The sequence below is a fragment of the Bicyclus anynana genome, chromosome 26 (genome assembly GCF_947172395.1).
Source record: "Bicyclus anynana chromosome 26, ilBicAnyn1.1, whole genome shotgun sequence".
Lineage (NCBI taxonomy): Eukaryota > Metazoa > Arthropoda > Insecta > Lepidoptera > Nymphalidae > Bicyclus > Bicyclus anynana.
Genome location: NC_069108.1, coordinates 8,084,557 through 8,097,063, shown reverse-complemented (window position 1 = coordinate 8,097,063; position 12,507 = coordinate 8,084,557). Strand labels below are relative to the sequence as shown.

The following is a 12,507-nucleotide window of genomic DNA, read 5'->3' as shown; positions in this document are numbered from 1 at the left end:
GATATTAGTAATTTTGTTTGAACGCCCATACAAATCTAACGATCATTATGACCTACGACGTCATTAATTCGTACCATTTTGTATGGGGCGTTTTTCAGGGATCCGCGGCAGCGCCGCAAATCTGACCCTTTAAACCCCTGTAGCTCCGAAAGTAATGATCGCAGATACCCTGTTACTTTTACAAAATTGCTTTACTATAAGCATACTCCAATTAAATTAAAAAAAAACTGTCATCATCCTTATTATTATGCACATTTGTCCAGCTCAGCTTCACACGCTAGTGCCCTATCTCTAGTATGAAATATCGTTGGGCTGAATGCTCAATATCGCCTGACCTAACCTAAGCTATAAGCTTAAGATTTGGGCTACTTGTATGCAGAGGCATAGACTTATAAAATAGGCAGACGGTATATTGATTTCAAACAACTGAAGTACTGAAATGTGTAAGTGATACAAAATTAATGACAGTCTTTTTTTTTATTCTTTACAAGTTAGCCCTTGACTACAATCTCACCTGATGGTGTGATGATGATGCAGTCTAAGATGGAAGCGGGATAACTTGTTAGGAGGAGGATGAAAATCCTCACCCCTTTTGGTTTCTACACGACATCGTACGGAACGCTAAATCGCTAGACGGTACGTCTTTGCCGGTAGGGTGGTAACAAGCCACGGCAGAAGCCTCCCACCAGCCAGACCTGGACAAATTGAGAAAATCTCAATCTGCCCATAATCTTAGTCTGTCGTCATATTAAGTGCATCGGCGTATACGTAAATATTTATGGGAACTGGCATCATTACTTTTTATTTCATCGATGCATACAAAGAATAAATTATAAATTGAGGTAAGTCGCTAGGAACAGGATCTACGAAGATCGCGTGAGGTCACGGTTAGTGATGAATTTAAAGTTGACAACAGCCCAGTGGACTGCTTGTACGGCTTTTTGAATAACTAATTACTATATTGTATGTAGGTGTATTGCAACACTGCCGTCCGCGAGTGAAAGTGTCCACCCGCTGTTGTGTCATCGCGAAAATAACTCCGCCGCCATTACTGGCGCACTGTGTTACGGTTAAACCGGTGAAACGCACATCTTGTATAATGTCTGGGGCAATTATTTTATACTATATTTTGCCTATTTTTCAGTCTCTACTTTCATTAGTCAAACTCTAGTATCTTTGGTTAGGGTATTTTTTTTTGTTTTTTGACGTGAATACGTCTTTAAAATTGCTTCTTGGGGTGTCATTCCAAAAAACTAATGTACGAAAATCGGGGGATACAGTTTGCTATTGTAGCTACGTAACTATCATATTTGTCCAAATGTAATTACACTATTGGATAGCTGAAATTAAAAATTAATCTAGAAGACATACATAAAAAAAAAAAAAAAAAAAAAAAAAAAAAAAACATACATACAGCCGAACGTAGAACCTCCTCCTTTTTGGAAGTCGGTTAAAAACTATGTTAGTATTGTTAGTGAATCTAAACATATAAATTAAATTAGTCTACTTACAAATATGGCCTGTGGCCACCGCTGCCCAACGTGCCACTATTGGGCAGCCCAGCCTCTCCTGTATTGACGCCAGGATGCTGTTGTGGCTATCGCGAAGACGCTGTAGAAGTGAAGCTGCCTTACGCATGGAATGAAAATCAGTCCGTGCCTCAAAGAACATGCCACTCGCACTACAATACTTCGGCAACCTGAACAACTCGGCAACAACAACGATTCTAAGAGTATTTAGAGACGTCAGTGATTATGACACCCACAAACGATTGACAGTAGGCTTTAAAAAGCGTTATTTAAACTTCATCAGTACATCGAGCAAATCTGCACGCAAACATAGTACACCAAACTGACAATGCTCTTCGTTCTCACTCTATGTCCTTATCATCCCTTATGTTCTCTGTTATAATGTGTAAACCTAAATTGTTTCACAACATTAAGTTTCACCCCTTCTAAGCTTACTGGAGGCACACACTTTGGCCGGTAGCTGCCTGCTTTGAAAACCAGGAGTTCGTTTTTTAGCATTATACAGCAGGCCATGCGATCTTGCGTATGCCTCACAGGTATTCAGGAGACGTCGAATGGAATCAATCGTGGGGCCAAGCAACACCATATCATCGGCTTGACTAATATTATTAAAACATATTGTATCCATAACTAAACATCCTATGTATATGCATATCCATTCTAATTGTGAGCAGCACTCGTGTAGAGTGCTGCTGAGCCTCACAATTAGCTCATTAATATACAAATTGAACAGAAGAGGAGAGGATAAGCCACCCTGCCTTACACCACATTCCAATGTGTATTCATCAGAGAGAGGCCCATCGCACTTGATTTTACTGGTTTTTATACCAAAATTTTAGGATATTAATTAGAGTCGTACTTACACTCTCCACTTTTATCTCCGAATAATTTTAGTATGATTATCTACTCTAACTACCTATTTTGCTTAGTTACATTAAAAGCAAAGTTAAAGTTTTATATAGTTTAACGGTAAAAATAAATTCAATGCACGCAAGTAAAGAAATGTCAATTTATTTTGCCATTGTGAAAGTTATACAGCTTGCTTTGTTTTTCACATTACCTGCAACTCAGATGATTTACTACGGCAAAAAAGGCTATTTCTGTCTCCGTCACATTCATTAGTTGAAAAGAGAAGGCTGAGCGTGTCATTTTTTTGTCGCTAACTTCATACCATACTTTGTGCGTTATGTTGGCTGCATTATAATAACAATGGGCGGGGCATTATGTCTGTAAAGCGCTAGAGCGCTTCAGTGTTAGACAGCTTGATTTCATAAGAAAATTTGTTGGGAGTCAGCAAAGCGCTGCAGCGAATCATGTTCGGATGTGAACAAGTTGTGTAAAGTTTTTTTTTTTCAAAGCTTACGTATTTGTGTAGTGTAGTTTGGAGTTGGACGGGATGGATCGTTTCTAGATGGACTATTATAACAATATTCTTAATGTTTCTCAGAATTTGAGTTCAAAAACGGACTTTCAGTTGTGTTTACTAAGTTTTAGTTGTATCCTCCGTAATGCTACGCGGAATAAACGTTTCGTAATGCGTAACGATTGTTCGGAGATAATCGAGTGATTCATATTAATTATGTGAACAGTTGGACTACGTTAACACGCCCTTTTTCGTACAGTCTACATTTTTTAAACATATCTGTGTTGGTTCGCGACAGATAAACGCAATTCCAAGTGCCGCTAATATAAAATCAATACTCGCTTACTCAATCGAAAACATGCAAGTAACAGTTGTGACATAACCAAGGAACCAGTTTCCTTATTTTTCTTATCATTCAGAGTAAATTAGTGTAAATGATTGAATGTGGGGTAATAAGCTAATTGATAATTAATTGATTTGGCGGTCGAATTTTAAAACGCAACCAGTTCCGGTAGAGAGCGCTTCCGTCGGATTGGGTTGTGACGTTGGCGCGCTTGCTAAGTTGGCAACTGCGCAGTCCGAACGAGCTTCGCGCTGTTGCAGTGTTCCCCAAAACACGACTCCTGTGGAGTCCTATTAATTTTCGTTTTATTTTGGATTTGTGTTGTGTTTGAGTGTTTATTGCTGTGTTTTTGTGGTTTTGTGTTGTTCCACGTGTGGTTAGGAGCGGGTTAACGAGCCCGACGGTGCGGCGCGGATCGATAAGTCGTGGAATGGCGCAGAGATGAGCCAAGGGGGCTCAAGACGTCCCTACTCCCGCGGGGGCCCTCGCTGGCACCCGCGGTACAAAGATTACTGGGACTACGAACAAAACTACAGGTAATTAGATAAATAAGTTGCAAAACGTTAAAATACCACGTTCGTATCGACATTTTTTCTCGAATGACACGACTAAATTATCACAATGTTGAAATGAGTGAAGTCTTTTGATAGTGACTTCCTATCTTTTTGTCGACTGAATTATCGTTGCTAGCAGCAATTTGCTCTATATATGCTGGTATGTGTAGATTTATTGGCTTTTTTGAGTGCTTGGTAAGGCCCAGGTTCGATATCTGGTGAAGTTTTTTTTTAATTCGTTTTTTGTACATACAATTCACGCCTGTTGTTTAACGCAGCTTGTAATTACAATTTCTTAAAAACATTATCGACTTCATGTTTTAACCATAGACATGAAGTTTTATACTACGTTGTTCATCTATGGATTGCTAGATTTAGCAAAAATTGATTACACATGATGCCTCAGTGAGCTTGTCAAGTGATCAATCCCAATCACTTAGCTTGGCAGCTGTATGGTCTATCAGTATGCCTATATCCGTCCACTGCTGGACATAGGCCTTTCCAAGAGCACTACCACCACAATCCTCCGCCTTTCTCATCTAATTACTTCCCACTACCTTCTTGATGTCATACCATCTTGATGTCGTCTCCACTCCAGAACACATCTGCCCCAGAGGCCAACTGTTTTACAACAGATATGGCCCGCCCTTATCATCATCCATCATCATATCAGCTGATGGACATCCACTGCAGGACATAGGCCTTTTGTAGAGACTTCCAAACATCACAATACTGAGCCACCAACATCCAGTGAATCCCTGCGACTTGCTTGATGTCATCAGTCCACCTGGTGGAAGGTCGACCAACACTGAGCTTACTAGTGCAGGGTCGCCATTCCAGCACCTTGGGACCCCATCGTCCATCGGTTCTTCGAACTATGTGCCCCTCTATGTGCCCATTGCCACTTCAGTTTCGCAACTCGTTGAGCTATGTCGGTGATTATTTTGGTTCTGTTATGGATTTCCTCATTACGGATTTTCCCCTTCAGAGAGACTTGTAACATAGCCATAGCTCGCTGAGCGTCTTTATATTTGTGGAGGCCAATTGTCAGTGTCCATACACAATATGGATGTATGGAATCCAGCTGTGGGGATCTGCATGCGAGTCCAACATTACCATTATTCAAAGAGCTCAGAATTATGTATTGAAGCAAGTGTGAAACGCGCCTTGGTTTCTGAAAATACCAGAAATTCACGAGTATCTACAAATGCCAACAGTGAAAGAAGAAATAAAATCTAGTAACAACAACTACAAAGCTAGACTCAGAAACCATTCGAACCACCTGGCTGTTCAATTAACAATACCACAGGCGATACGGCGATTGAAAAGACGGCAAATACTTGATTAAAAGCCATATATGACACTTACATGGAGCTGCTCCCGCTGGGGAATGTTGCTTCTAATCGCCAAATTTTTCTACAAAAGCTCTGCTCATAGTCTGCCGACTGATTGTATGAGATAAACAGAACAAAATTGTCAGTGTCCACGTTTCTGCTCCATACTATACTAAAAAACTACTCCACAAACTAAGACTGATATTAGCAACATGGCAACTGGCTGCAAACTCAGCCTAATGCTGTGCATAGTGCTGATTTTCAGTTTCCTCCACAACAACTGACGGGCGCAGTGGTGTGCTTGGTAGATTTACAAGACAGAGGTCCTGGGTTTGTTCCCGGCTGGGCCAATTGAGGTCCTCTTAATTGGTCCAGGTCTGTCAAGAGATTTTGCGTGCCGGTATGATGCCGTGTAGAAACCGAAAGGAGTGTGGATTTTCATCCTCCTCCTAACAAGATTTCCCTTTATAAGAAGGGAGGCCTGGGCCATTAAAATAGGCTGTGATAATGATACCTTTTGTCTTGTAATTATACACTTTCTGCAATTGTGTTGTCCTTTATCAATGTGTGCACTTGCAGCACTATCTGGTTAACATATAAACACTCAGAATATTCTGTTGGAGTATTTTCCAACGCTACAAAGTAATTGCTTGTTTAACTAGCCCACCTTATCACCTAGCCTTACGTTATCACGAGTACATATTGCAGCTTCAGAAAATGGCAACTCAATATATCTTGTAAATACAGTAAAAGCTCCTTAGTTGCGCTTCCTTTATTTTCTATTTGTGGATAAATAGCAGGACTTATAAACAGCAACAGCAACAGTGTGATGGACTTGCCAATGCACAACTTTAAGCAATGTGTTAAAAAACATTTACTTAGTCGAGGTTACTACACTATTGATGAGTTCCTTAACGACAAAGGTGCTTGGAGGCCATTGGATCAGCTTCCACCTTCACACAGGAAATAAAACTATAAGAAATTGTAATTTAATTGTTATCAATTGTAAATTGTAATACTGTATGACTTTTTCAAAAGAGCAACTGTTAAGTTTCTTGCCGGGATTTTCTCAGCAGAACCTGCCTTCCGAACCGGTGGTAGAATCTTTACAAATAGTCAACTGACTTGTAAACTGAGCCTACTTGAAATAAATGAATTTTGAATTTGAATTTGCAATTGGAACACCATCCCAATCCACTGGCAGCTCAGCTCACTATACCAGACTATTTGAAACGTCTGAAAAGAAAAAGAATCTTGGAACTGGATGTGTAATACTCCAGTCTTAACAACAATATGAATATCTCTAGTGGGGGATAGTCATTACTCATGTCTTACCAACATCAAACCTAAAACCCATCTGCTCATATCTGTCTTTTGACTGATTGCACGATATTTCATGGAACAAAAATAAATCGTGGCTAAATATTTCTTTATTTGTGGATGTGACTGCTGGAAACTCAGACCAATTATTATATAGGACCTGCCTCGCTAGACGTTACTTTTCTGTCAAAGTATATGATCTACTGCGATTATAGAAACTGTCTCTATAGTATCGATGTTAAATAGTTGTAATCGTGTTCGTCGGTTAAAGAGCTCCGTAAAAATACCTTTTTGTGTAATTGAATTGTGTAAAAAACGGGCAAAAAGTTCTAGTTTAGTATAAGATATATACCAAATCTAAGCTCGTTTTCTTCAGAAAATGACAGACAATTTTGTTCGTGACTATGAGTGCAATACAGGTCCTTCTATAATTGGTCTGAGGCTGGAAATGACGATAAATCTGCAAATTTAAAGTTTAGCTTGGAATGGAATAATAAAGTATTGACGGGTGGTACCAATTGAGGGTGAACTGGATATATTGCTTTCTCTATAGTCCCAGCAAGTTGGGACCTTTGGGGAAAGAAATGACAAATATTCTACTCTGTCCTAGTTATGGCAAAGCCCCCCCGGCGCCCGCTTATCATGGGAGTGACATCAACGAATTTGCCAAGCAATAGGAGAGAAAAGAAAATTTATTCTGTTTTTTTTTATTCTTTGATTACAATCTCACCTGATGGTAAGTGATGATGTAAACTAAGATGGAAGCGGGCTAACTTGTTAGGAGTAGGATGAAATCCACACTCCTTTCGGTTTCTACACGACATCGTACTGGAACGCTAAATCGCTTGGCGGTACGCCTTTGTCGGTAGGGTGGTAACTAGCCACCCACCAGCCAGACCTGGACCAATTAAGAAAACCTCAATCATCCCAACTGGTGATCGAACCCAGGACCACCGTCTTGTAAATCCACTGCGCCACGGAGGCCGTCCAAAGTTCTGTCTTCAGTTCTGTGTTGCTTCGAATACCTCCCCTAAAATGTCGACCAGCTCTCCTACTATGTTATATTACCATTTTTGGCAGAGATTGGCCATAACTGGCTTGGCTCACAATCTCTTGTGTACGAAGAGTGAGAGCGATAGTAATACTTGTCCAATTTTACCCTTCACTGCAATCATACAGACTTGTTTTGATAGTGTTACCAACTCTCCAAAATATATTTCCCTAAAGTAAAATCGCCTTAATTATTGAGTTGTCCCTCTAAAAATATAAATTCATAATAATTTCGAAATAATATGCTGTAATATGTTTCAAAAGTCTATATTTAATACAGACTAAATATTACGTCTTTATCTGAAGATTCAGATTTTTTGAAATCATACATGTTGACAATGAATAAATTTAACAATTTATTCGATGAAAATTGCTGCCAGTTGCCTCGAGTGGTTGTAGAATAACGTATTATATGTCGTTATAAGTCGCTAGGTCAAGAAATAAATATTAAAATTATCATCAATTTAAAAATAATATAAAAAGCCTAAAAATTTCAGCCCCTAAAAAAAATCCTATTTCACTTATTTGCTCCCTAAATCTGGGGGGAAACCCCTAAGTTGGGAACCCTGTTTTGAGGTATTACTCATTTCATGTTTTAACTTGTAGGTAGTTAGTAAGCACGCTACATATCTAGGGTTGCCAACATATTTTCAGAAAAATACTTTCAGATTTAAAAAATAGATAGATATTATATTTGTTGCCATTTCTCACATCTTTCAAGAACTTTTTGTATAAAATAAGAAAAAAGCAAACTCAGCAAACTCAGGAAAAGCAAACTTATTTTCTTAAATTTTTGTTTGTATAGAAAATTACGTATATATCTTGAACATGGCCATTTTGTTTTTCGTTATGTTGTTTAATTTACATGCAATTAGGTAAAAATGGTTTTGGCGCTCACGTCATAAAATTTGCGTCGCGCGTCAATCGCTCCGTGCTCTTCACTCACGTGAAAGTCATAATTCGGCGTCTTGTTTGCGCTTCGAATTTTATCCATATCGTACCGACGCGCTGCGCGCTCTTAAGTGAAACATAAACTGTGACGTTTATGTTTCACTTAAAACGTAACATCAGCATATTACCAGCATTTTTAAGAATAAGAATAAGAATCATTTATTTGCAAGAAACATTACATTTAGTTATACAAAGATGTTCTTTTTTTTTTTTTTATTCTTTACAAGTTAGCCCTTGACTACAATCTCACCTGATGGTAAGTGATGATGCAGTCTAAGATGGAAGCGGGCTAACTTGTTAGGAGGAGGATGAAAATCCACACTCCTTTCGGTTTCTACACGGCATCGTACCGGAACGCTAAATCGCTTGGCGGTACGTCTTTGCCGGTAGGGTGGTAACTAGCCACGGCCGAAGCCTCCCACCAGTCAAAATCTTATGTATTAGGTAACAATGTTTCACCGTTATTAGGTATACAAATGTTTATTGTTTAATTAATTAAATTAAAATTTAATGACATTAAGTTTAAAAGAAATATAATTAATATTACTTTTTTTGAGGCATCAGCAAAGTACTCTTCTATGGAGTAGTAACATTTTTCTATTAGAAACTTTTTAAGATTTTCCTTTAAGTGTAGGTTTGCTTATGCTTCTGTTTGACAGCTGTTGTGGCAAGTTGTTATAGATTTTTGGCGCCATATGCAAAATACTTTTATTAAATAGCGCAGATGAATGCTTTATGTAATTAATTTTATTTGGTCTCCTAGGATTGTTAGAGAATATGAAAAGGTTTTCATTTGATTTGATGAATACAACAACTTCATATATATACAGACAAGGACTAGTCATAATTTTTAATTTTTTAAAATGAGGTAAACATGTAAGTTTTAGGTGACAAATAGCCCGTATACATTTTTTCTGTGCCTTAAGCACTCTTTCTTTTTCTCTCCAAAATTTTGATTTTGGCCTCGAAAATGCATCGTTGTCTCGTCTCGTCTCGTCGATGCAGTCTCAGGTAGATATCGGAGTGGGCAAAAAAAGGTACCTACCTACCGATCGCGTCGGGGCAGGTAGCCAGCCGACCTTTGGGTTCATCGCCCTGTCCTAAATATAGCGGCGCTTGGTGGCACGCGGATGCGGGGCGGCGGCTTCTTTTTGTTATTCGCTGCGGCGGAGTGCGCGCTGGTTGGTCCGCGCCGCGTGAACAGACTCATGAGTGGGGTGCGCGTGTGGGTTCGAAACTTACGTACTTGAAAGAAAGAAAATATCTTTATTGCTATCATTATGCCGCACATCACAATAGGGATGATGACAGTTTTTTAAATTGTATATAAATTAAGAGTATGCTAATAGTAAAGCAATTTTCTAAAAGTAACAGGGTATCTGCGATCATTACTTTCGGAGCTACAGGGATTTAAAGGGTCAGATTTGCGGCGCTGCCGCGGATCCCTGGAAAACGCTCCATACAAAATGGAACGAACTAGTGACGTCGTTGGCTCGCTGATCGTTAGATTTGTATGTGCGTTGAAACTAAATCACCAATATCTTTGTTATTTGTGCGTTTATGTTTATAGTTCATTCATTGAAAATGTCACATTTAATGTAAGGAAGCTAAAAATGTATGAATTTTCATCTAATAACGATAAAAGATTTTTAATAGATTTTGAAATTTTATAATCTCATTTATTTTGCAAATATCCAGACAATCTTTGCTTCTTATGTATAAATTAGTTAACATTGACCTTAATTACCCGAATGTATCATAAAAATCAATATATTCAAACCTAGTCATCATCCCCATTGTCCAACACCCTGTATAAGTATCCGACTTAATAATTCAACGCATTGTTTTCATAGAGCTTACTCGTATGTCCGAATCGACCTTGCCTCGCTCTTCCGCAGTGTAATTTGTGAGCACCTCTAAATGTTGCATCGCCACATTATTATTAAGTTAACATTATAGTCTGACGTCATTTTATGACGTCACGGCGAGTCAAGTTTAAACTGTCTCGAGTTTTAACTGTTCACATATTTTATCTACGTATCTTATACTAGCCGACGCCCGCGACTTCGTCCCCGACGCCTATCCTTCCCCTACCCTATCCCTACCCTACCCCACCCCTACCCTAAAGATTCAAGATTTTTATATAAAAAATGGATGTTGTGCCTCACTCGACATAGATTGGTATAGTGTGTCGCGGACTTTTTTGTAGATATTTATAAGATCTACAATTAATTAGAACATTTTATTGTTCTATCTTTTATAGTTTAGGCAGCGTACGCAAAATAAGTAACTTTTCTGGTTGATTTTTTACACCTTGTGTCCGAAAACCCCAAATATCTTACGGAACCCTATTTTTTTCCAAAATAAAATTTAGTATGTTACTTGTGGATAGTGTAGCTTTCGAATGGTGAAAGAATTTTTAAAATCGGACCAGTAGTTTTTGAGCCTATTTTTCATCATCAAACAAACAAACAAACAAACAAACATACAAAATTTTCCTCTTTATAATATTAGTATAGATGTATACTCGAACATCTTAACTGCCACAAGTCCTACATATCACTGAGACAGTGATATGTAGGCACACCCACTGACTGACTGACTGACTGACAGACACTCAATATAAAAATTTCGTTAGCAATATTTGTGGACGCTGACCTCTGAAACGTCTCGACTTATTTATTATTTTTTCTTTGTATCTATGGTAGGTATCAGAAAAGGTCTTAATATATTTTTCAAAATCTACATTAGGTATATGTTTTTCTTTATTATAAGTTATAATTGTTGTTATTTGATATTTTAAATGATATTTTGTGTAAAATTATTAGTTTTTCCGCGTCCGTCATAGAATTTCAAATCTGTAGCCCAGTATCCTAGGGTTGGCACTGGACTATTCTATGGTTCACCCGCTATATACGCCTGTGATTCGAACCCGCACTGAACCGCACAACCACTGCGCCGCCGGGGCAGCAGGCGGTAGGTAATCGCGGAAGCACGCGCAAGGTCGCCTCCGCCATTTTGCGCGAACGTCAGATTTGTGATGCTTACAACAATTGTACAAAGCGGCCTTAGCGTTTCAAGGTATAAAACTCTTTATACGATTAATAAGTGTTTTTCGTTACATAAACAATATACATGTACTAGTAAACGAGAGTTTATAGAGACTCACAGTCGTGTTGTTTTTTTTAACTTCACCTATTTAAGAAAATTTGGGTCTTTAAGACAAATCTAACGATATCTTAATTACTTAAATCCTTTCAGCTGTTTGGAAGATATGAGGTAATAATAATACATTATGATATAAGTGCGCTTAGTTAATTATTACAGCCGAGGCGATATTGCAAGCTCGAGCCAGAGGCGAGAGCTATAGTAAGGAAGCAGAGGCTGTAATTATCAAAGCGCACGTATGTCATACGACGTTTTACAAGACATTTGCGAGGAAACATACTTTGAACACACTTTCTGAAAATGAATTTGTTGATTTTTCTGTTTCCCATATGATTACATTTTGATGATCATATGGAGAACATATCATTGTCATTGTTGTGGGGCTACGATCATCATTAAATTTATTCCCAGTTTATAGTCTAATTGTATTTATTTTTCTATTTCTCGTAGAAGTGCTATTTATCTGAGTATATCCTCGACATTTTTTCCTGTAAACCTATTAAATAAATGGACGCCTCCGCCAGATTTGTGATGCTTACAACAATTGTACAAAGCGGCCTTAGCGTTTCAATTTATAACTCTTTATACGATTTAAGTGTTTTTCGTTACATAAACAACTGGCTGACAACGCGCGCGTTTCATCCGCGTGGTTCCCGTTCCCGTAGGAATACGGGGATAACATAGTCTATAGCCTTCCTCGATAATTGGGCTATCTGACACTGAAAGAATTTTTCAAATCGGATCAGTAGTTCCTGAGATTAGCGCGTTCAATCAAACAAACAAACAGAGAACCGTGATAGCCCAGTGGATGTGACCTCTGCCGCCGATTCCGGAGGGCGTTGGTTTTAATCCTGTCCGAGGCATGCACCTCCAACTTTTCAGTTGTGTGCATTTT

At 38.5% G+C, this 12,507-nt stretch overlaps 1 protein-coding gene across 1 annotated transcript in view; it reads left to right on the top strand.

Annotated features, from left to right (window-relative positions):
* LOC112054615 (uncharacterized) overlaps nt 1–12,507 on the top strand; it is a 92,147-nt gene that overhangs the window by 11,514 nt on the left and 68,126 nt on the right. Inside the window, exon 11 of the mRNA XM_052889812.1 lies at nt 3,615–3,771. Within this exon, the coding sequence (XP_052745772.1) occupies nt 3,615–3,771 (157 nt within the window). The remainder of the gene's footprint in view (nt 1–3,614; nt 3,772–12,507) is intronic.